Genomic DNA, 21,258 nt, shown 5'->3' on the forward strand with positions numbered 1-21,258 from the left:
CAATGACAGAAAGTTGAAGTGGTTGACAAGTTCATTCACTATCCACTCAACAATCCCAAAGAATCACAGATACCATAATGATACAGATTGTTCTCCAATAAGTGAACAGATCAGGGATTCTAGTAAACAACTTCACAAAAAGTTATGAAGGATGTAGTATTGGGCAAAAATAGAAAAAAATATGCTATAGAGTGATTTGAACCAAGTCTCAGGGAGACAAACCAAGGGCATCAAAATGGAACGACTTTAGAATGACACTGTCTTCTCCAAGGTTCTGAACTTAAGAAACATTCCCCATTTTAACCCTGTACCTGGAATACCATGTGCAAATTGACAGCATGCGCATGCACAATCTTACTTCATCTAATTTATCTTGCTTTCACAATTCCATTGTTCCTTTTTGATGAATAGAAAGGAAGGCAAAGATAAAAACTTGGTGATCTGAAGTGAAGGCAAAGGGGCAGGGATAAGGCCCCATCAAGGAGGTCAGGGAACTGGTTCAAAGCGCCAAAGCCTCGATCTCTGTACAAAGTCACTGAAAAATATTTCCTCAGATTCCTTCTGGTTTCTCAGTGTTTGCCTTATAGGTCCTATTTTCACCCACCACCAGGAAGATGTAATTATTGACCAGGTACTAACATCATACTTGAAGTCACACATGGACATGCACGCACAAACAGAGCCCAAGTTGTCATACATACCCTTGAGTGAAGTTTGGTTAAAAAATCCTTGTTTTTCTCAGAGTATTGAAATTCTGAGTCTTTGCTCACGAGAATCCAAAATGATGGGCTGGGACAGTACATTTCTTGTCAGGGCCTTTGGTGCTGCATGTCTCTATTAGTTACTTTCAACAAAAGCTTTTATCTCTGCTGAAATCTGAAAGCTACATATAGATAGCCGTTTAGAGGGCTTGGGATTATTGCCCCATCTGAAATCAAGGTCTTTCATATAAACCATCAACATCTATTGCATTCAGCCTCCTTTCACAATTTTTCTCCTGCCGTAGGACGGGTCTGACCCTGTCCTAGTTTTAGGTGGGTTCTGTGTTGGTCTGAAGTAGAACTGCAGGATTTGAGTCCAGTGACACCTTAGAGAAAAACAAGATTTTCAAAAGTCACAGCTCCCTTCTTCAAACTCTCAAAAGCTTACACTCTGAAAATCTTGTTGGTCTCGATGGTGCCACTAGACTCAAAGCCACCCTGTCCTAGGGAAAACAAGGGCTCAGTTCCTGCCTTTTCACTCATGTTGTCTCAGTGACCTCCAAGTTAAACTTAACATCCTGCCACTTTCTTCCTAGAATTCTAAATTCCTACTTTCCCCAGTCTCATTCCTTCTCCCTCGTGACCTGATGCAACAAGACAAGCAAATAATGACAGACTACAGTCTAGTAGCAAACATTTTTAACCACCCCTTTCAGCACTGTGATCTCCCTTCGATGGTCCTCTGAAACAACCCCTGGGACAGGTGTACAGATTCTGTTGCCAACTGATAACATCACTGTCACTTCTCTAGGAACCTGGTGGCAAAGCAGAGAAAACAAGTATCACAGGAAGGGGAAAGTCAAAAGGGAAACCTACGATCTCTCCTTCTGAGCTGCCGAAGTCCAAATAAAGCATCTTGGCCCCATCATCGGAGGACATCTGCAGCCTCTCGAAAGGCTGCTGCAGAAGGATGACTTTGGTGAGGCCAGGCTCCAGGGTAGAGATGGTAAAGCCCTTGTCAATGTGGATGGACAAGGTGCAGTCTCTCCCATTCCATGTGCATGCTGGGAGAAAAACAGAACATAGGGAGAAGAAGCTGACAATCTGCATTGTAATTTTGCCTTCTAGAGAGGAAGAAACCTACTATTAGTTGCAGAAAGTGGCTGTGCTAGTAGGGGTTGACGAAACAGCAGAGCAGTGATTTTAAAACTTGACATCTCCAGTGAACCAACAACCACCGAACTAGTGTATGTCTACTATGGAACTCCTATATACTAAAGAAGACTTGAGGATGTGTGTATATTTGGATCTCACTTAACTTTGCATGATCTGGTTCCTAGAACACACCACTACTCCACGGCAGCTGCAGGTTACTGACTCTGGACACGTTGCAAATGGAGTTAGAAGAGTGCTGTACTGCTAAGGATTGCCCTGCAAGGCTGGTAACGCTCACTAGAAAATTAATCAATAGATGTTATCCAATAGCCGCCTGGTTCTAGTTGCTTTCACCTGGCAATGGAGATTTTCCTTTCCTATTAATGCTTTTGAGAGTCAGCCCCAAATGTGCTCTTTCTTGCAAGAATATATTTAGACATACTTCTTATAGTCTCAATACGGGTGTCAGGATACCACTCTTGGGTTACTCTTCTCATGTCAGTTACTTTAAGGCATCTCAGGATGGCCCTAGGAGCTTCCTTAGATATGTTAAACCACAGCCTTTCTAGGTACCCCAGTCTATTGTTCTTTTGTCAGCTTCCCTTTGAACAAAAGGTCTTGTTTCTAAACAAACTCGTTTTTGTGGAGGCTTGCAGATATTGGCTCAAGGCCCAAAGATCAGCACAGACTGAATATCAGGCTGCCTCTTGCCCTGAGACACAGAGAAGGAATTGATTTCTAACTCCAGGAACCAACTTGCACCGGTTACAGATCTCCTGCAGCTACTGTTATTATAATCGCTTGCCTTACTTCTGTTTTAGGCAAGTTGGTAGTTAGAAACAACCTTTTATTGACTAGACTATGGTCTCCTGTATACGTGAACCTGCCAGTAACTATGCTGATTGTTTGGCTAAGCTGTAGAGAGAGAATTCTGTGGAGCACTGGAAACAGTATAGGTAGAGACCAGAAAGCCAAGATTAATACCACTTGGTAACTGAGGCAGGCCCTGACCTGGATAGCTCAGGCTAGCCCAAGCTCATCAGATCTCAGATGCCAACCAGGGTCAGCCTTGGTTAGTTATTGGATGGGAGACCAGCAAGGAAGCCCAGGGTCCCTATGCACAGACAGGCAGTGGCAAACCACTTCTGTTTGTCTCTCTGCTTTGAAAACCCAAGCAAGAGTTGCTGTAAGTTGGCTACAACTTGCAAGCACTTTCCATCACCCAGGCAGAGATCTCTAATCCCTATTGCTGTCAACAGCTGTGGTCACATCTTGATTTATAAAGTAGTTCAGAGTTAACTGAGTGAATCTGAAACCATGATCTCCCATTGTAAATCACTTCCCGAGTCATGCTTGGGACTACTAGGCTCAGGAGTGGAGTACCCTTCAAAGGTTCTAGTTCGATGCAAAACTTGTGAGTGGGGAAAACCCTAATATTTATGTCAACTGTCAGTCCTCAAATGTCACCTTCCACCTGCTTTCTGACCTGTTGACACTTCCTGGATACACTCTGCTGCATTGTGGCACCCGTCCACGAGGATCCTTGTCCATGTAGCCAGGTCCCGGTGCGTCTCCACACTGAACACGTGCGTCTCCACACCTTTTTTTGTTCCGGTCCGTAATGCAAATGAGAGCTCAGTGTCATAGAGAAGAGAGCCCTTGGATGGGCCAGAGTGCACCAGCCTGTGTAGGACGGAAAAGAAAAGCACTTTCAATGGGAAGCCCACGAACTCTTTACTATAATCACCAATATTATAATAACCACTCTGGAGATCCATTTCAGGATGGAAGGGTGGTCTATGAATACTCTTAAATAAATATGGTGTGGCTTAGTGACTGAAAGAATGGGTGTAATCTGGGATAATCAGAATACAAATTTGCCTCTTGTACAAACACTCTGCGTGGGCTTAGGCAAGCCGCTCCGCTGTCACCTGCAATGTAGGGATAATTCTAGCCTACCTTTCAGGCCTGTTGTAGGAACTGCACCTAAATAATGGGTGTGAAGTGCTTTGAATGCTGAAAGTACTATATTAATGCTAAGTATGCATACCCCCCTCTAGTTTCAGTAAACAGTCAATTACCAATAATCTGATTTGAGCGTATTCTGCATATAATCATAGCCATTATGTAAACACTGCCACAGTTCAGTGTGCATTTGGAGATCAACAGTGTGGCTTGAGAAGTATGCCATGAGGCCTGGGGGAAGAGCTTCCAGATTCTCTTCAGGACAAGATTCTTTTGATTTTAAGTAAGACTTCAGCAGGAGCAACTTCTCCTGCCATAATGCTTCATTGGCTAGAGAAAGTCTAGATGGCATGCGGCATTTACTGGAAACCCAGATAAAGAGTACCTCCCTGCTCTCTCATGCCTGCTCCTTCTAAGCTGCTACATGCCCTTGTGAGCAGCTGAACTCTGTGGCTATCAGGTAAAGTCTGACACTGTCTGAAGTTTTCTCTCTTATAGGACAGTCTGTGGGATGCCCCTGGGATGAAGCTGAAACCTGACACCACTGTGATTCCTAAAGCCACTTAGATTTTTGGTATAGCAAATGTGCTAGGTAAACCCTCCGGTTTATTTCTAGCTAGGGTTGCCAGAGTCCCCAGAACCTGAAAGCAGGGGGTGGGGTGGTGTTTAGGGGGTGGGCCCAATCCAGAGACTTAACTTGCGTACATGCACATGAGCTCTGGAGGACTTCAGTGTCTTCCCAAATACTAGATTGGGAACCTATTTTTACTAAGCTAGCCCTGTGTGCGACCCATTGCTTCAGTATCACACTGGGAATAACGTAATTCCCAGTGTGACGTGGAAGTGCTCCAGAGTGTACTGTGGCATTCCCTAAGCCGATCCCTGCACCTTTTCTCCCATCTTGGCCAAATGAGGGGTGGCAGGGGGAAGAGGCTGGAAGCGGAGGATCCCCCATCCCAACCAGGGGAATGGGAACATTTTTTCTAGCATTCAACTGCACATTAGCCTCCAGTCAGTGCTGAACTGTGTCCTTCACAAAGCTTACTTATTTAGGAGTACACCTCAGAATTTATATATTAGGTACTTATCTGCAGCTCCTGCGGATTGTGCACACAATCCACATTTGTTGCTGCTTAATATTTGAGGCAGCCCTCAGCTAAAGCTTTACCTTTATTTGGATTTCTGTTATTGCTGCTGGACCAGTTATGTGCAATACTGGCCACCAGAGGACACTCTGACACTGTTCATAACTTCAGCAGCTCCATTCCCTGCATAGCAGAGTAGTTTTTGTGCCTCTCCACTATAACACCCTTGTTGTTACTGCTTCTGAAATGCTGTGCTGCACGTAATCATACACAAAAGAAAAAGATGCAACCAAACATTTCTATCAATAATTCTGTGAAGATCATAGCGGGAAACAGAATTGGAATGGCACTTCCTGTGCCCATTTTTTAACTCCATGGGATCACCTGTGGTCTGAACAGAGCTGTTGAACATGTAAGTTGTGCATGTGTTGTCTCTCTCTGTCACAGCCCACTCAAATCCACACGGAAGCTGGGGCCGGGGTTAAGACCAAAAACACAATACTGAAGAGTGAAAGCCTCACCTCCCAAGGTAAAGGGAGCCACCACTAGTCCCTCTAAGTTAACCCTAAGCTTAGAGACTGAAGGACCAAGCTTCCAGTCCTTCTGGGTATTAAGCAAGAAGTCAGTCCTGCAAGGTTGTATACGTGCAGGCTGAGTTCCACAAACAGTTACTTGGTAGCTGTAGCCTAATTAGGCAAAGGTACTGGACTGAAACCCCAAAACTCAATCACCAAAAAAAGTATACTTAATAAAGTTTATTAGAATTGTGCAAAAGATTACAATTATAGGAAATATATATATAGGAAATATAATATAGGAAATTACAGGAAATAAAATAATAAAATATCTACCCTAAATTACTGTACAGGCTTTGATTCTCTAACACAGATGTTACCTTGTTGGGTCAAACTATAAAGTCCAGCAAAGCCCAAAGGTGCAAAGTCCAGGGGCAAAAAAGCTCAAGAGAGCATGTAAGCAGCTACTATCCACAGACAGCAAACAGGGCACTCAACAGAATGAAGACCCTTGCTTTATGCCAGACTGCCTGCAGCATGGCTGGATCCTGCTTGACCAATCAGAGGTGTTACTAGGACATGTGACCATATCTCTCTGCAGCTGAAATGTTTGCAGTCAGAACAACTTGCTCCTACCAGTATTCCTTGCACTAATGAGATGGAATGCAATAGACAGCCTCCCATCCTGGTCTATGACCTTGAAGCCCTCTAATTCATCTGCACCTGTGTTCCAACTTATCTTTCTGAGAACTGCTAGCTCAGAGCCCAGTTAGTTTCCAAGGATTTCTCTTTCTGCAGTTTGACTAGGAAGAACAGTCTGGACTAAACTTTGAAAAGCCAAGAAATGGCCTAAAAGATGCCAGTTCCTAGCCATTCTCCACTCACATATAATCACGACAGTCAACTGACTGGGCAAACACTATCAATTTGTATCTGATCCTGGTCAAATGTCGTTTTATGATGCCAAGGACTGTGTTGGTGGCAGTTCCCCTTTCTTATTTCATTTTGCTGTCCTGCTTGGCCACTAAACAAGCAGCAGTCAAGGGCAGACCCAACAGCACAGCAAAGCTTCCCCTATTGGCCACCTGAAAAAACTACAGGCCTACTCCCTATTTAGCACAACCGCCTTTCAAATCTGACTTTTGTTTTTTTAAATACCTGTCCTAACTTTCCAGTGAACTGATTTAGCTATTTTAAAATACAGTTTTAGGCTGGCTGCTATGCTCCTGGATAAAAACCAAGGAGACAGATAACTCAATGAAACACATTTATGCAAAGTTTATATAACATGGTTATAAAATTATTTTTTTACAGGCGAATTTCATTGCTTTACAATACTTGACAAATCTAGTTTTTGGCATCTACATCGTATCAGATGGTGATAAAAATATGGGGTGTTGTTCTAATAACGCTGTTGCTTTAAAAATCCACAACCACCCGTTGGCCAAGAAAACTCTTACTTCTGCTGCCTGGTCATGAGCAGCTGTAGCCCATTTTCCGACTTTTGTCAGAAGAGGGCAGCAGACCTTTACGAAAGCTTCATCACAGAGCAAACCCACATTTCAGTTTCTTCTGTTCTTATTTTAAGGAAACAAGCAACCCCAAAATGTTAAGATATAAAAATGACTCCCCATAGGGAAGCACATGGTTGGACAGAACCAGGTTCTCAAGTCCAGTTGCCGCTGCCCAAGTAGGATCCTTCATATTTCACAAATTAAGTAGCAAACATGGAACCAGACTACAGAATGCCACAGGCAGGATGAAGAAGCTGCCTGGAAAGAAAAGAAAGAAAGAAAGGAGGCAAAGAATCCACCTACTATAGGGGAAGGCAATACACCCAAGAGGCACTACCAAATCAGGCCTGGGAGACAATTCCTTCTCCAGTTTGGGAGGACAGCGTTTAGGCCAAATTATATATTTGCACGAATACACCTAAATTAGTTTCAGTATATGCATAAAAATGAGAGGAAATAACATGACCAATGAATGTTTGTAAGTATATTTGGCATAGGTATGCTTCTCATGGGGATGTGAATTTTGCAGCTTCGTAGAGTGTAATGTGTGAATCCATCCATTATGAGAAGTCCTGACCATGAAAGCAAAATACATCCAGCAAGTTTCTTGTTATGGATGTTTATTTTTAAAAAAAGATCTCTCAGTAAAGATTCAGTTTCAAAATGCTCTAGCTACCATTTTCTACATCTGGTTGATGGCTCACAAAATAAAACACTATATCACAAAACCAGAAAAAAAAATCATTAAAATTTACAAATCATTAAAAACACAGCCATACACAGTGAACTGAACTGAAATGGGGTGGAAGGACACATTCCTTGCTTCCTTTCAGTCTATTTCTATGAAGTAATTATCAGACTGAAGAACAGTTAAGCCAGCAGATTCTCTCGGTAACTCACCTGCCTTGGAGTCATCACTTGACTTTGGGAGTGGATTCAAACAACCAAGTGTTTTTATGCTCAACTAGATGGAAACTGCATACACACTCTTATACATTTTGTAAAATATATCTTGGCTTGCCATGGGCCTCTCCTATCTGAAATCAGGAGTGTTGCGCATGGGTGTGCTCCCAATGCAACATTTCAAGGTGTATTTTGGGCTACAGCAAGAACAGGGCAGGTGAGAAAGTCATGCTGTGGGGGCAGAAATTCATCTGTCAGGGGAGCACTCTGGTGGATACAAGGCTCTAGCTGTATCAATACAGTCTAAGCATTTTTGCGGTCAGAAGATTCAGATCTGTGCTAGGGGAAAAGGCTACAATTACTCTTAAGGGCAAGTCTTGCTGCGTCAGACCTCCAGCTACATAGAAAGGGGCTTTTCCATTTCCAGACAATAGAGACTGATGGCAGAAATACGGAAACATGCATGCTCTAAATTGCGGTTTGTGTTACCTGGTAGCTATGAGTGGGAAGCTGTGTAAGGGCTTATTCAAGGCATCCCGACTTTGTGGGAAGCTACTGTAGAAGAGAAGCTCCTTCTCCGTGAGGACTGCAAGGATGTTCTTTGTCCCGTCCCCAGGAAGCTGCAAAACCAAAAGGTAACAGTCACAGAAACTCAGGACAGAGAGTGGTGCCCGTGTTGATAAGTCTGGCAGAAAAGATACTATAAGCAGATGTTGAGCTGGGCTGCCATCTGGCAGGAAATGCATTTGATAGGAAGGTTCTTGTTATGTCATGGTTTGCTTGAGAGTGATTCAGTATAAAATGTAAACAAAATAATTTGAAATAAAATCAGAAAACAGCATACAAGTTGGTAAAAACAGAATCAAACTACATTCCAGAGTAAGATGAAACTAAAAATTCCACCATGTATAAAAGGGTTTCTCTCTATCTTCTATATGATTGAAAGATTAAAGTTCACATGGACTTTGTAGGGGATTCCTGAATTGCGGCGCCAGTACACAGAAGACCTGTTCTATACTCCAGAAGATTTTACTTCATGAGCAGACAGAACCCTGAGCAGAGCTCCACTATAGATAAGAGAGTATTGTTTAGTGGTTAAAGTATCAGACTAGGATCAGGTAGACCCTGTTCAACTCCCCACTCTGCCACGGAAGCTTGCTGGGTGACCTTGGCCCAATCACACCCTCTCAGACTACCCTACCTTGCAAGGTTGTTGTGAGGATAAAATAGTGGAGAGGAGAATGGTTTAAGCGACTTTGAGGAGAAAAGGCAGAGTATAAATAAATAAATGGATCAAAATCACAGAGGCTGGAATGGCTAAGGAGGGCAAAAGGTATGCTGGACTTAGAATTATACAGCAGTCATTTATATTCTTCTGGTGAATCACTCAAAATGAGATGGACACCTGCAGGCACACAAACACTGATGGCCTACATTAGATCAGATTCACACATTGCCACAGTAGCCACTGCTTCCCCTTAACATCTTCCTGTCCCGCTTCATCTACATCTAATGAAGTGGTTGCAGGTGGGTAGCTGTGTTGGTCTGCAGTCAGCAGTGGCGCCAGGGTTTTCGGCACCCGCAGCCAGTGGGCAAGCAGCCCCCTGCGTGCGTGCACACACACGCACCGGCCTGCGTGATGACATCACTGATTCTACAATAGCTTTTTTAATAGTCACACAGCTCCTTTTTCACTTTTGGATCTTTACAGCAACTTACTCATTTAATAAAATGAGACAGGAACGGTTATAATCCTTGATACTCTGAAGAGTGACAGAAACAATAATTGCATATTAGGAACATTCTTGACACGAAGCACATCTTTTAAACTTTTCCTGTTTATGCAGTACTTCGACTAACGTCGGTAAATGGGGCCACATGGTCTGGAGCAGAGGGTGGGTCTTTTACTTGGCACTGGGAGACACATCAGAAATAAATCATGACAGAAGGCCACAAGTGATTTTGCCTGTAATTTTCACAAATAAGACAGATGTCAAGCTACAGTTGGCGGATACACTGTGATTCTTTTGGCAATCTTCATCTTCAGAGAATATTACCTTCACATATGAAAGGGGGAGGGGCAGAAGCCCCAGTTGGAAATATAATGCTACACATGAATAAATATGAAATTAATTAATTAACAATAAATACTGAAATAATAATAACTGAACTTATATATTGGTCTTCTAGACAGATCAGTGACTCACTCAGAGCGGTGAACTAAGTCAATGTCCAGAATACAGCAGGGGAGCTGGGGCTGAGAGGAATGGCTGTAGTGGGAGTCGAACCAGCAGAATGCTGATTAGCAGCCTTAACCACTATGATACAACAGCTTTTATTCATTTGTCTCCATTTTCCTGATTCTTTCTTTATAAAACCATAGTTTATTGTTAATTTACCCTTCTAGGGTTTTTTTCCCAAAACATCAGTGCTAGATGCCATGTCTGACCAGTTCCAGCAGCTTTTCATAATATACGAAAAGTACCTATGATGACCCAATTTCCTAGAGATGTCATACTGGTTCATTTATTTTTCATAAGTGGTAGACATTTACAACAGTGATTGTAAGAATATATTACATTAAGCACAAGTAAGTTCCATTTATTCCTCTTATAACTCAATGGGGGAAAATGGAATTAGTATGATATATTGTTCAAATTAACTAATTACGTAATTGTCAATGGAAATAAACAATATAATAATAGGTTTGATACTTCTTTTATACTTTATTGAGAAATCATGATCTTCTAATACGGCCATTTCTGGGGCCACTCCCTCAGCAGAGGGGGAGGGGCAGCAATTTATCATGGCTTGCGGGAAGGGGGGCGGCCAGTCTGATGCTTGGGCCTGTGTGCCCAGCGTCTGGACAGTGAGGCAGAGAAAAGCAATATATGGGCTGGCATCTGCTCCCCCCCTTTCACTATAGCACATTATAATGCAGACACAGTTAACCTGTAAATGAGAATCATGGATTTTTGTGCACATTAAATCAAGATACAAATAAAAGAATAACTAAACAAACCCCCAAACCTGGAGAATTTAAAAATATGTTACAAAATATTTTAAAGGTCAGAATCTTGTAAATTTCTGCCATCACCTCTTCCTACACCCAACAAAACGAATAATAAGCATTTATTATTTATGTAAGCATTTATATTAGGATTCTAATAATAAACCTCTTGGACTGCAGGTTAGTTAGTACACTGGAGACCACACAAAGCTCACACCTTTTATGCTTCAACACGACCAAGAAAAGTCTAGCACATCTGATCTAATTTAAAATAGCTGGAAACACGAGAAAGCATTTTGACATTCAGCATTACAATGGGAAGGACCTTTACCTCTAAGATATAAGGACTGGTCTACACATGCAGCGGAATAAGGGAATAATGAGGTAGGAGAGCACTGAGATGATACACCCTTCTGGCTGTAGGTGAAGGATTACATTTTTCTAAGTACCCCTATCTTAATAAGTGGTACTCTAGCACTGTGGGCCAAACTAGACATGACAGTGTGCCCATCTGACAAAGGGCCACCACTTTGTCAGCTGAATGTAAGTGATTTAAAAATGATTTTGAAAAAGGCAAGGGGGACCACCGTAACCCACTGCACTGCAGGTACAATCAGGATTGGACCCTCATAGAATTTTTAAATCGCCCATGTTAGGCTTTAAAATGGTGTCATCCCCATGCTGGCCATGCAGATACTGTCACATCTAGCTTGGCCTTGTATGTGAAGGGCTAGGCTAGAACCAATCTCCCTGATCTGTAAATGTGTTTTCTTTGCAGAGAGTTTTTACATGAGGGAGCAAAAAAAAAAGTGATCCTTCAACCTGCACTCTGAGTTCCACTACCTTGTTCTGCTCAACATGCACACCAAGCCTGAGGGCAGAACTAGATGTGATGCTATCCCCAGGCTCACCCAGGCAATGCACTTGCATTTGGTGGCACCCAGGAAAGCTGTTTCAAAGTGCCATGGGAGCTCAATTCTGGTTGGGACCACTGCAACGTAGAGGGAAGAGGGAGTCCCTCCTCCCCTCTGTTGCAGTGATCCTGATTAGATTCAGGCCCTGCAGCTCTCTGAAACAGCTTTCCTGGGCACTACAAAATGGAGGCCCTTCCCTGGGGTGAACCTAGGGTCAGCATCCAGTTGTGCCCTAAGATATGCAATAATTCAGGCAAAGAATATCTGGGTTGCAAAATGAGTACTTGAAGGCCTTGCGGATGGATATAATAGCAAGGATATAGAAGTAGAGCTGCATATATATTTAGATTTATTTCCAAAGCCCTCCTTGTTTTTCATTATATTGTTATAAGATGTGTTCATAGGCATGACTGCACTCTTTTTTATTTCTACTAGGAACAATGGAAACTGTCACAGAGTTGTTGTGACAGGAGCCCCATTGCCTACAGCCACCTCTTCCCAAGACAGGATGAACACATATGAAGTTGCCTTATATTGAATCAGACCCTTGGTTCATCAGAGTCAGTACGGTCTACTCAGACTGGAAGCAGCTCTCCAGAGTCTCAGTTAGAGATCTTTCACATCACCCACTACCTGATCGTTTTAACTGGTGATGCCAAGGATTGAACCTGGGACCTTCTGTATGCAAAGCAGACATTCTGCCAGCAAGCCAAAACCCTTCCGTGCAGTGGTCAACAGGGTGCTGAATGACCACTGGTATGATCCAACTGAGGTTCAGGCTGGTGCTGTTAGCCATTACTCTGATATCTCCTCCCAGGAGAAGGCAATGCAACTTCGCCTACTGAGTGACAAGAAATGGTCAGCGTGGGCTAATTCACACTGGGCACAGCACCAGGCATGAAAGTTATAGCACTGTGGCTGCTACTCCAGGATTGGATGCCAGCAGTGAATGAATAGGACTTTTTCAATTAACTGTTCATTGATATACAAGTGGATGGATGGAAATCTCTATAGAACAGAACTGATGTCTAGCAAACTGACAAGAGAAATCCTAAGCCAAATGAGACCATTCTAAATCCACTGACTTGAATGGACTTAGAAAGGTGTAGCTCCCCTTAGGATTGCATAGTGAGGTTTCCACTGACATTTCCTGGCACGAAATTAGTTTTCTGGATAACAGAGGGTTTCTTCTTGTAAAAAAGAATCATGCAGTTCGTGGCTTGTCAAATTTCACAGACCACAAACTACGAACTTTCACAAACCTGCCCCTGGCTCGTAAACTGGGTTGTTTGATCTGTGAAAACGCCACATCTGGGTCAGAAAATCATCACTTCCTGGTCAGCAGAAGGTCACTTCCGGGTCAGCAGAAGGTCTGCAGGAAGTCCTTCCCCTGTTGTTTAGGAAACTGATTGATTGGCACCAGGCTGTCTGCAGTCACGAACCAAAAAACGAACCAAATGAACCAGCCTAAAGTTCGTGGCAGTTTGTCAGAAATGGGATCTGACAAATCGCAATTTGCGAACCACGAACCAGCCTGGTTCGTGCTTAATTTTGGTTCGTATTTCGGTTCGTGCCCATCTCTACTGATGGTTTTGTTAAAACTACAAATCCCTGGTGACTGTTTACTGAAGGCAGTACATATAGTGATAACAGTATAGGCCTTAGGTCTGGGAGAACCAGGTTCAAATCCCCACTTTTCCAGGAAGTTTTCTAGTGACCTTGGGCCAGGCAACTGTCCCTCAGCCTCTCCTATCCCACAAGGTAAAGAAGCCCATACCTGCCATTATCACATTGGTTCCTGAACAAAACGCTGGATTCTACAGACCTGCAAATCAGCCTTGCTAATTAAGTACGCAAAAATTAAAAGTCTCCAGAAACACTTCTTGGCCCATCTAGCTTAGTCATCTGTGGCTCAAAAGAAACAACAAACCAATTGTTCTAAAGTGTCCCTGCGTGGTAGCAACAGGCAACTGGGAGATTCGCTGCTTCAAATAGCATGCAAATTAAGCTAATGCATACACTGTGGCATAATTTGATCGTAAACTTGTTGGCAAACACAATGAAGAGACTGCGTTGCCTTCCCACGGCTGTGCTTGGTAGCTGATAGCTTTTCCACATTGGGATCAGTGCAATTCAAGGCAATAATCACAACATACTAAGTAGGAAGCCGGCAGTACCTGCTCTGTGAGCCAGCCAATGTGCTTGATGTCTCTGCTTCCAGCCATGCCAACTCCAGATTGCAAGGCCCTCAATTCCTCTTTGACTCTGGGCAACAGGGCACTGATGTTGCTGTGGATGGCATTGAACCATGTCTGGGCAGATACTTCATCCTTTGCCCGAAGAAACAAGGGAATTCGCCCATCTGCTGAGCACACTTCCAGGTACCTGCATGAAGAAGCCTGCTTAACATGAGACTGAAATCCTTCTGGGCAGCCAACGAGATTGCTGTTACAGCAGCTTACAGCTTTCACCATTCCTGCATTGCAATTTACAAAGTTTCACAAATATCCTTCTTGACTGCATGATCTGAACCAAGTGTCCAGGACGAATTAGAGAATTCTAGTTCTACACATTACTGAAGAAACCCTTTTTGCTTTTAGCTGTACGAAGGGTCGATTTTACCAGTACCTTCAGGAAGGAGAAGAATAGAGCCCAATGCATATTTAACAGGCCAACGGTGGGAAATTTCCCCCCAGTCTGAGACTGCTGGTCCACAATATCCAGGAAACCACTGCAGTCTCGGCTCCACATCTGTATTTTGTTGCTAGCTCTGCACACAATCTTGAAATTGCTGAGTGCAAAATCCACAGGATTCTGGGGAAATAGCTGATAGGTGATTCTTAACAGGGGCAATTTATGAATCTTGGTAGGGGCCATTCAGAAATTTTAGGAAGAATATAGGACTTTTGGTGGTCTCTTCTCCCCTCTTGCAATGGCTTCTGATAGAAAAGCAAAGGAGATTTGTTTTCTAGTGCTCGCCCATCACTGAGCATAAAATCCCACATCCTAGATTTGTTCCCTAGGTCCTTAAGAAAAGTGGCAACATAGCCAATAGGAATCAAACTTAGCATTCAGGAGTTGACTGATAGCCATCAGGCACAAGAGTCTCATTAAACATTAGCTTCAGATCTGTGGATCGTATGCATGTATTGCATAAATATATAAATAAAGCTGCCTTGAAGGCTACTTTCATGTCCTACTTTTTTACTTGTTTATGAGCCTGCTTGCCACTTCAAATCCTCTCAGTTTCTTCTCCTGATTGAGTTCTACCTTTAAGCTGTTCTTTTAGCCACAACATGGGCCCCCACTTTTCAGTGGCAGCTCTAAAATTATGGAATGCCCTCTCTGAGAAAGCACGGAAGGCTGGATAAACATATGGAGCAGAGGTCCATCAGTGGCTGTTAGCCACAAGGTATACATGGAACTCTCTGTCTAGGGCAGTGATGCTCTGTATTCTTGGTGTTTGGGGGAGCAATTGGTGGGAGGGCTTCTAGTGTCCCTTCCCCACTGGCAGACCTCCTGAGGACACCTGGTTTTTGGCCACTGTGTGACACAGAGTGTTGGACTGGATGGGCCATTGGCCTGATCCAACATGGCTTCTCTTATGTTCTTATGGCCCCCATGCCATTTGTCCTCCATACAAATTAAATTGATGAATTGTTTCATTATGGATTATTAATGTTTGCATCCTAAAGGGAACATTTTGGGGGTTCAGGAGACAGGATAGATAAATCCAAGAACATATTTGGCATTTTTACTCGTGTGTGTGTGTCAACCCTTTGTTTTAAAACATTCTCCACCACTTTGGGATTGAAATTTAATTACATAACAAAAAAGCTAGTCAATCTATGGTTCATGTAAAACATCAGATAGAGAGAGCTGAATACAAGCTTTCAGAAAGGTGATTAACAATTTTTGTTTCCTTTGTCAGCAGTACACACACCGTAGTGACACCACACCCCTGCTTCCTTGTCTTGTTATTGCATAAATGCTGTGCCCCACATATAAATGTCTTCCTAGAGAGCTCACAAGGGTATAAAATCCTTGGGAAGTGCCCAAAGGTAGCCATGGGCCTTGGTGATGTGACTGGATTACCTGTTTTCTGGATCATTGGGGAGGCATTTTCTTGATACATAACACATTTTGAGGGGGATGTTCTTCCCTTCCTTGAGTTCTCTTAGGGAAAGGGCAGGCGAGGCTTGCTTCTGAAGGGCAGGAGAAGATTCCCAAGTTACAGTCGCGCCAGTCGAGGAATTTTTAAAATAGGGTGAGATCTCCTTCATATATTTGACTGCAACAAAGAAAAGGAACATACAGCATTTTAGCAGCAGATCAAGATACCACTTTCAACTACTGTCATTGCCTAAATCCTGGCTTTGTAGTACAAGTGAAAATTACAACAGAGTATCTCCCAAGAACACCCCACGTGGCCAAGCAGAAATGAGGATTCCCAAATCTGTATGAAAGGTTCTTTATGACTTATTCCCCATGGGGACTAGAATTAGGAAGGAATGCAGCTCAGTAGTACAGCACTGCATGTAGAAGTCCCAGGACCAACCCCTATCATCCTCAGTTACAGGATTTCAGGAAATGCGTATAAGGAAAACTTTTCTCTGTTTGAGACTTTGGAGAGCCACTGTCACTCAGAGTCGACAACACTGAAGCTAGATAGACCAGTGCTCCAGCAGCTACGTGTGTTCATGGACTCTTTTCTGTACTGATCAGCATCTTTGCATGCAAAACCTACATTTGCTTTCATCAAATTGGTCTAAAATATAAAGTAAAACCTGACTGGTATGCCCAGCTGATTTCTCTTCTACCCGCAACCTAAGCATTCACACAAGGTACAAACAGTGAGAGAAGCACATGAGTATATTTTAAATGTCTTATGCCACAGTAGACTTTAAATTCCACATTTTATCTATTTGTGGATTATGGTGTTGCTAGGCAACTTGTGGTTATTGGCAGGAGTTGGTAGATTTGGCTAGTTTCCTCAAGTTCAGGTCTTTCACTGAGCCATTATTATATGTACAATTAAAGAAAGACAAACTTCTGGAGAAAGTTCTGAAAATGTAGCCTCTAAAGGCCTATTTGCTGAGTGGAAGCTTTACACAAGGTGTTAGGAATATATCCAGTTTAATATTCAGTTACTCTCAAAATATACTTGTGAGTACCTGCAAGTATTTTTGGGGCCTGAAAATAAATGGAAATGTATATTCTCACATTCTATTAACAGTTGTTCTTTGAAATACTGGAGTAAGAAAAGTTCAGAGCTGTGGGAAGTGGCACTAGGGCTGTGTACCAAGAAAAAATTAGTTATAATTTTGGATCAGAGCTTTGAGGGAAATTTTTTACTGGGATTACTTATTAAGACATTACTGGTTTGGGATTCAAATACTAATATAATAATAATAATAATAATAACATTTGATTTATATACTGCTCTTCAGGACAACTTAATGCCCACTCAGAGCGGTTTACAAACTATGTCATTATTATCCCCACAACAAAACATCCTGTGAGGTGGGTGGGGCTGAGAGAGCTCTGAGAGAGGTGTGACTGACCCAAGGTCACCCAGCTGGCTTCAAGTGGAGGAGTGGGGAATCAAACCTGGCTCTCCAGACTAGAGTCACTTGCTCTTAACCACTACACCAAACTGGCTCCATGTGGTTCTTCAGGTTCTGGAGTTTGGGACTATTTTTCAATGGGGAATGTATAGGAGAGCCTGGGGCAGCTGTTTATGAAGAGAATGGCACCAAATTTGCACATCACAAAGCCCTCCTTCTAATAAAAAGACTCACAAAGTTTCAAGCAGACTGAATAAGGGATTTGATTTTACAGACCCCCAAAGTAAGTGCCTGTTGGGGCACCCCTGCATCTCTCTACGGATTCCTAAAATGGCCGTCAAGAAGCAGCCTGGCAGGAGTGTGTCAGGTGGCCACCAGCACTTAAAAAAACCCTGCCGGCATTTATTTCATTTTCCTACTCTTACAGTAACTGACAATTTTTTTAAAAGTATCTTTTCGCTGAAAACTCTGTGTTTGCCATCCTTCCTTCTTGCAATCTGTTGTTTGTTTCCTTTCACAAAGCGAGGCAGAAAGGAAGGCTTCCTTTGCCGAACCCTATGTCCCAGCCTGTCCTGCCACACAGATCTGCTCTTATTCCTTATGGGGGGACATTTTCCAGGAAGTCTGGAATGGCTGTTTTTCAGTCACATGACACCAAAATTGCTGTGGACATAGTGCTGCCTGTCCACTGACAAACCCAAAAGTTTCAAGAAAATTGGACCAAGGTGATCAACTGGACAAGGTGCCCCCAGCAGAGTGTGTGTGTACAGTGCCGTCAAGTTGCAGCTGACATATTGCAACTCTTGCTGGGGTTTTCAAAGCAAGAGGCTAACAGAGGTGGTTTGATACTGCCTGCGTCTGGTCAGCAACCCTGGTCTTCCATGGTGGTCTCCCATCCAAGTGCTAACCAATGCTAACCCTATTTAGCTTCCAAGACCTGACAAAGCAGGCTATCCTGGATCTTAGTACTTGCAAAGAACAAAAGGGCTCTGCCCCTACAAAGGAGAAAGCGAAGGAAAACTGCAGCTTTCTGCAGTGCTTGCTGCTCCTCCCTTAAAAGGATCCAATTGGAAGGGAGAAACTCTGTTGCCTGGGAAATCAACAGACAGTATCAAAGACAAATACAGTCTCCAGATGTAGCAGGCTAGCAGCACCCAAAGATGAAAAAGAGCATGGATTGTTCGGGCAGAGGGGTTTTGTAATGCCTAAGAATCCTGCATTTGTGTTACCATTCCAGAAAATCATGGTAATGACCCAAACCAGTGATTTCTGAGTATATCTTCAGTTTGGAAATTTTGTAATGCACACCCCTAAGTGGCGCTATACACCTAATGAATATATGTAGCCCACTGGCACAGGGCTGTATCAATGGTTGAAAGTTTAAAAGGCTTTAAAAGGGACTGGACAAATTCGGCCATTCTTTCTCAGCGCCTAACCTACTTCACAGGGGAATTGTGAAGATGTAATGGAGGTGGGGGACCCATGCACAACCTGGGCTCTTTTAAAGGAAGGTTAGGATAAAAATGTAATAAATTACAAATACATTAAAGCCTTCCCCCAGCTCTCTGGCTTGGCAGCAGCTTCCAATATACGGCTGCTTCTAAGATAAAATGGGCCCCTCAGTAACAATTGCCACACAGCCAAGCAAGAAATGAAGGAATGCTTTTGGTTTCCAAGGCTGGATATCAGGAGAGGAGACTGAGGGGTTAGATCTCTTTGCCAGAATGAGCATATTGAGAATGATGTTAGTGGAGCAGAGAAGTGGATGGGATTGTGTGCCTGCTGCTGGAGCGTGCTTGGTAAGCAGTCATGTTGTAGAGTCAAGATGCATCTCAAAACCTTGCTGCTGAAACGACATCTACAAAACACAGCTATTCCCCCCCACCCCAGCTTTGAACAGCCCTGGTAACGTATGTTTCTAGCCACATCCGTGGTGAATCAATCACACAATGACTTTATCGCATGCCAAACAGCATACTCAACCGACATTCTTAAAATGCCAATATGATTATGCAAATTGGATACACATATGCCAGATGGCATCTCACCCCAAAGCCTCTCTCTTTATGCCGAATCAATATTTATGAAAAGTGCTTTTGTCCCAAGATGCTGCTTTAAAACCTATTGAAAACATTTTCATTAAAAATTATCGGCTCTGAATTGTTCTGATTTCTTTTTTCATGCCATCCCACAAAGCAGCACACAACCTTGCTATTAGAGCCACCTGAGACATGCTACCGATGAGTGATTGTCCTTGAATTATTCAAAGAACATTTACCTATCTTTAAGTCAGTAGGGGGTCTATGCCCCCATGAGTAGACATGTCCCATAAGTACGTGACATACCAGCGAGCCTGTTTGTCTTGAACACACTGTTAGTACATTCTTTGAATATACTGAGTGCTCAGTGACTGTATCGCACAGTTCTTAGGTGTTGTCCTGAGGCAGGAAGGTTGTTGGAGAAATGGAAATGTGATCTACAGTTTCAGTGGAAACTATTTCAAAGAGAATTACTGCTGAATGAGCCTGGCCCTTAGAGCCACTTTCACTATTCTCAACATACGGCTTAACCATCAGTGTAATTCCCCAACAACTATTTAAAGCTACAATTGCTGGGAAGAAAACTGGGGTAAGTTGGGCAGATATTTGACAGTGTGCTAACTAGATTACTTTTTACACTTGTTCCCAATACGTCGGATAAATGTTCCCGCCTGTGCAAGCTGTTCTCTGACCGCCAGCCAAGAGGCAGTTCAAAGGCACTGGGACGCCAGCCAACATTGCTCCAAGAGCGGTCTAGTGGGAGTCTCTGTCATTGCAATGGGCCGGCTGATATAAGGCGAAAAAAAGAGCTTGCGTATGCAAAGCAACGCACGTCTGTTTATATTAACTGGAAGAGGACATGGTACAGTGCAAACTGGGCACTCAGAGGGAACTGCATGTGTAGCATCTGTGGGGAAAAGCTACAATGGTACTACTTGATGAGGGCGTCACTTGAAAGTGCAAGACATCAGGATTCTTAGAGGAATGCACATTTAATACCTTTTAGTATTACTTGTGTGTATCCCCAGGCATTTAACTTGGAGATTTACTTCTTACCTATTTGTCCTACACGACCTCTTGAAGCAGTTTGGTGCAGTGGTTAAGAGCAACAGGACTCTAATCTGGAGAACCGGGTTTGATTCCCCACTCCTCCACTTGAAGCCAGCTGGGACCTCGGGCTAGTCACAGCTCTCTGGAGCTCTCTCAGCCCCACTCACCTCACAGGGTGTTTTGTTGTGGAGATAATAACAACATACTTTGTAAACCGCTCTGAGTGGGCATTAAGTTTCTTGAAGAGTGGTATATAAATCGAACGTTATTTTATTATTACTATATTCTCAGCATCTGCTCCAAAAGTCAAAGAAGCCAGCTGAGTTTGAAACCTTAGTATGGTCTGCATCTTCCGCAGCGGGAACTGCTGCAGCAAAAAAGCTTCAAAGATAGCTCTGGCAGCAAACACATTTCTTGCCTGAACATGCTCACAATCTTCTTTCAGGTAGATAGCCATGTTGGCCTACAGAAGACCAGCAGAATTTGAGTCCAGTGGCTCCTTAGAGACCAAAAAGTTTTTCAGCGTGTATGCTTCCAAGAGTTAAAACTCCCTTCTTCTCTGGATCACAGCCAAACTTAAATGGAAGTAAACCTACAGAGGGTTGCTGGTGGCGTGGAGGACATAAAGCTGCTCTTCAATAAGGCCAATAGCAGCAAGGCTATCCAGAAAGTTCAGATTGTTCCATAAAAGTCTTCACTTGTTTCCAAAATCTCCATGCAATGCTTTTAAAAAACTGCAGCCAGCATTCAGTTGCCCACATGGCTTCTCATTAATTTAAAGCACTTGCTTCATAACAGTGAGAAACATGGAGATGCGAACATAAAGTATGTGCACTGTGC

At 43.1% G+C, this 21,258-nt stretch overlaps 1 protein-coding gene across 1 annotated transcript in view; it reads right to left on the reverse strand.

Annotated features, from left to right (window-relative positions):
- SNTA1 (syntrophin alpha 1) overlaps positions 1-21,258 on the reverse strand; it is a 74,053-nt gene that overhangs the window by 1,014 nt on the left and 51,781 nt on the right. The window contains exons 3-7 of the mRNA XM_054981901.1: positions 15,858-16,053; positions 13,940-14,147; positions 8,328-8,458; positions 3,343-3,539; positions 1,578-1,765 (exon numbers count right to left, since the gene is read on the reverse strand). Coding sequence (XP_054837876.1) covers positions 1,578-1,765; positions 3,343-3,539; positions 8,328-8,458; positions 13,940-14,147; positions 15,858-16,053 — 920 coding nt within the window. The remainder of the gene's footprint in view (positions 1-1,577; positions 1,766-3,342; positions 3,540-8,327; positions 8,459-13,939; positions 14,148-15,857; positions 16,054-21,258) is intronic.

The sequence above is a fragment of the Eublepharis macularius genome, chromosome 5 (genome assembly GCF_028583425.1).
Source record: "Eublepharis macularius isolate TG4126 chromosome 5, MPM_Emac_v1.0, whole genome shotgun sequence".
NCBI lineage: Eukaryota > Metazoa > Chordata > Lepidosauria > Squamata > Eublepharidae > Eublepharis > Eublepharis macularius.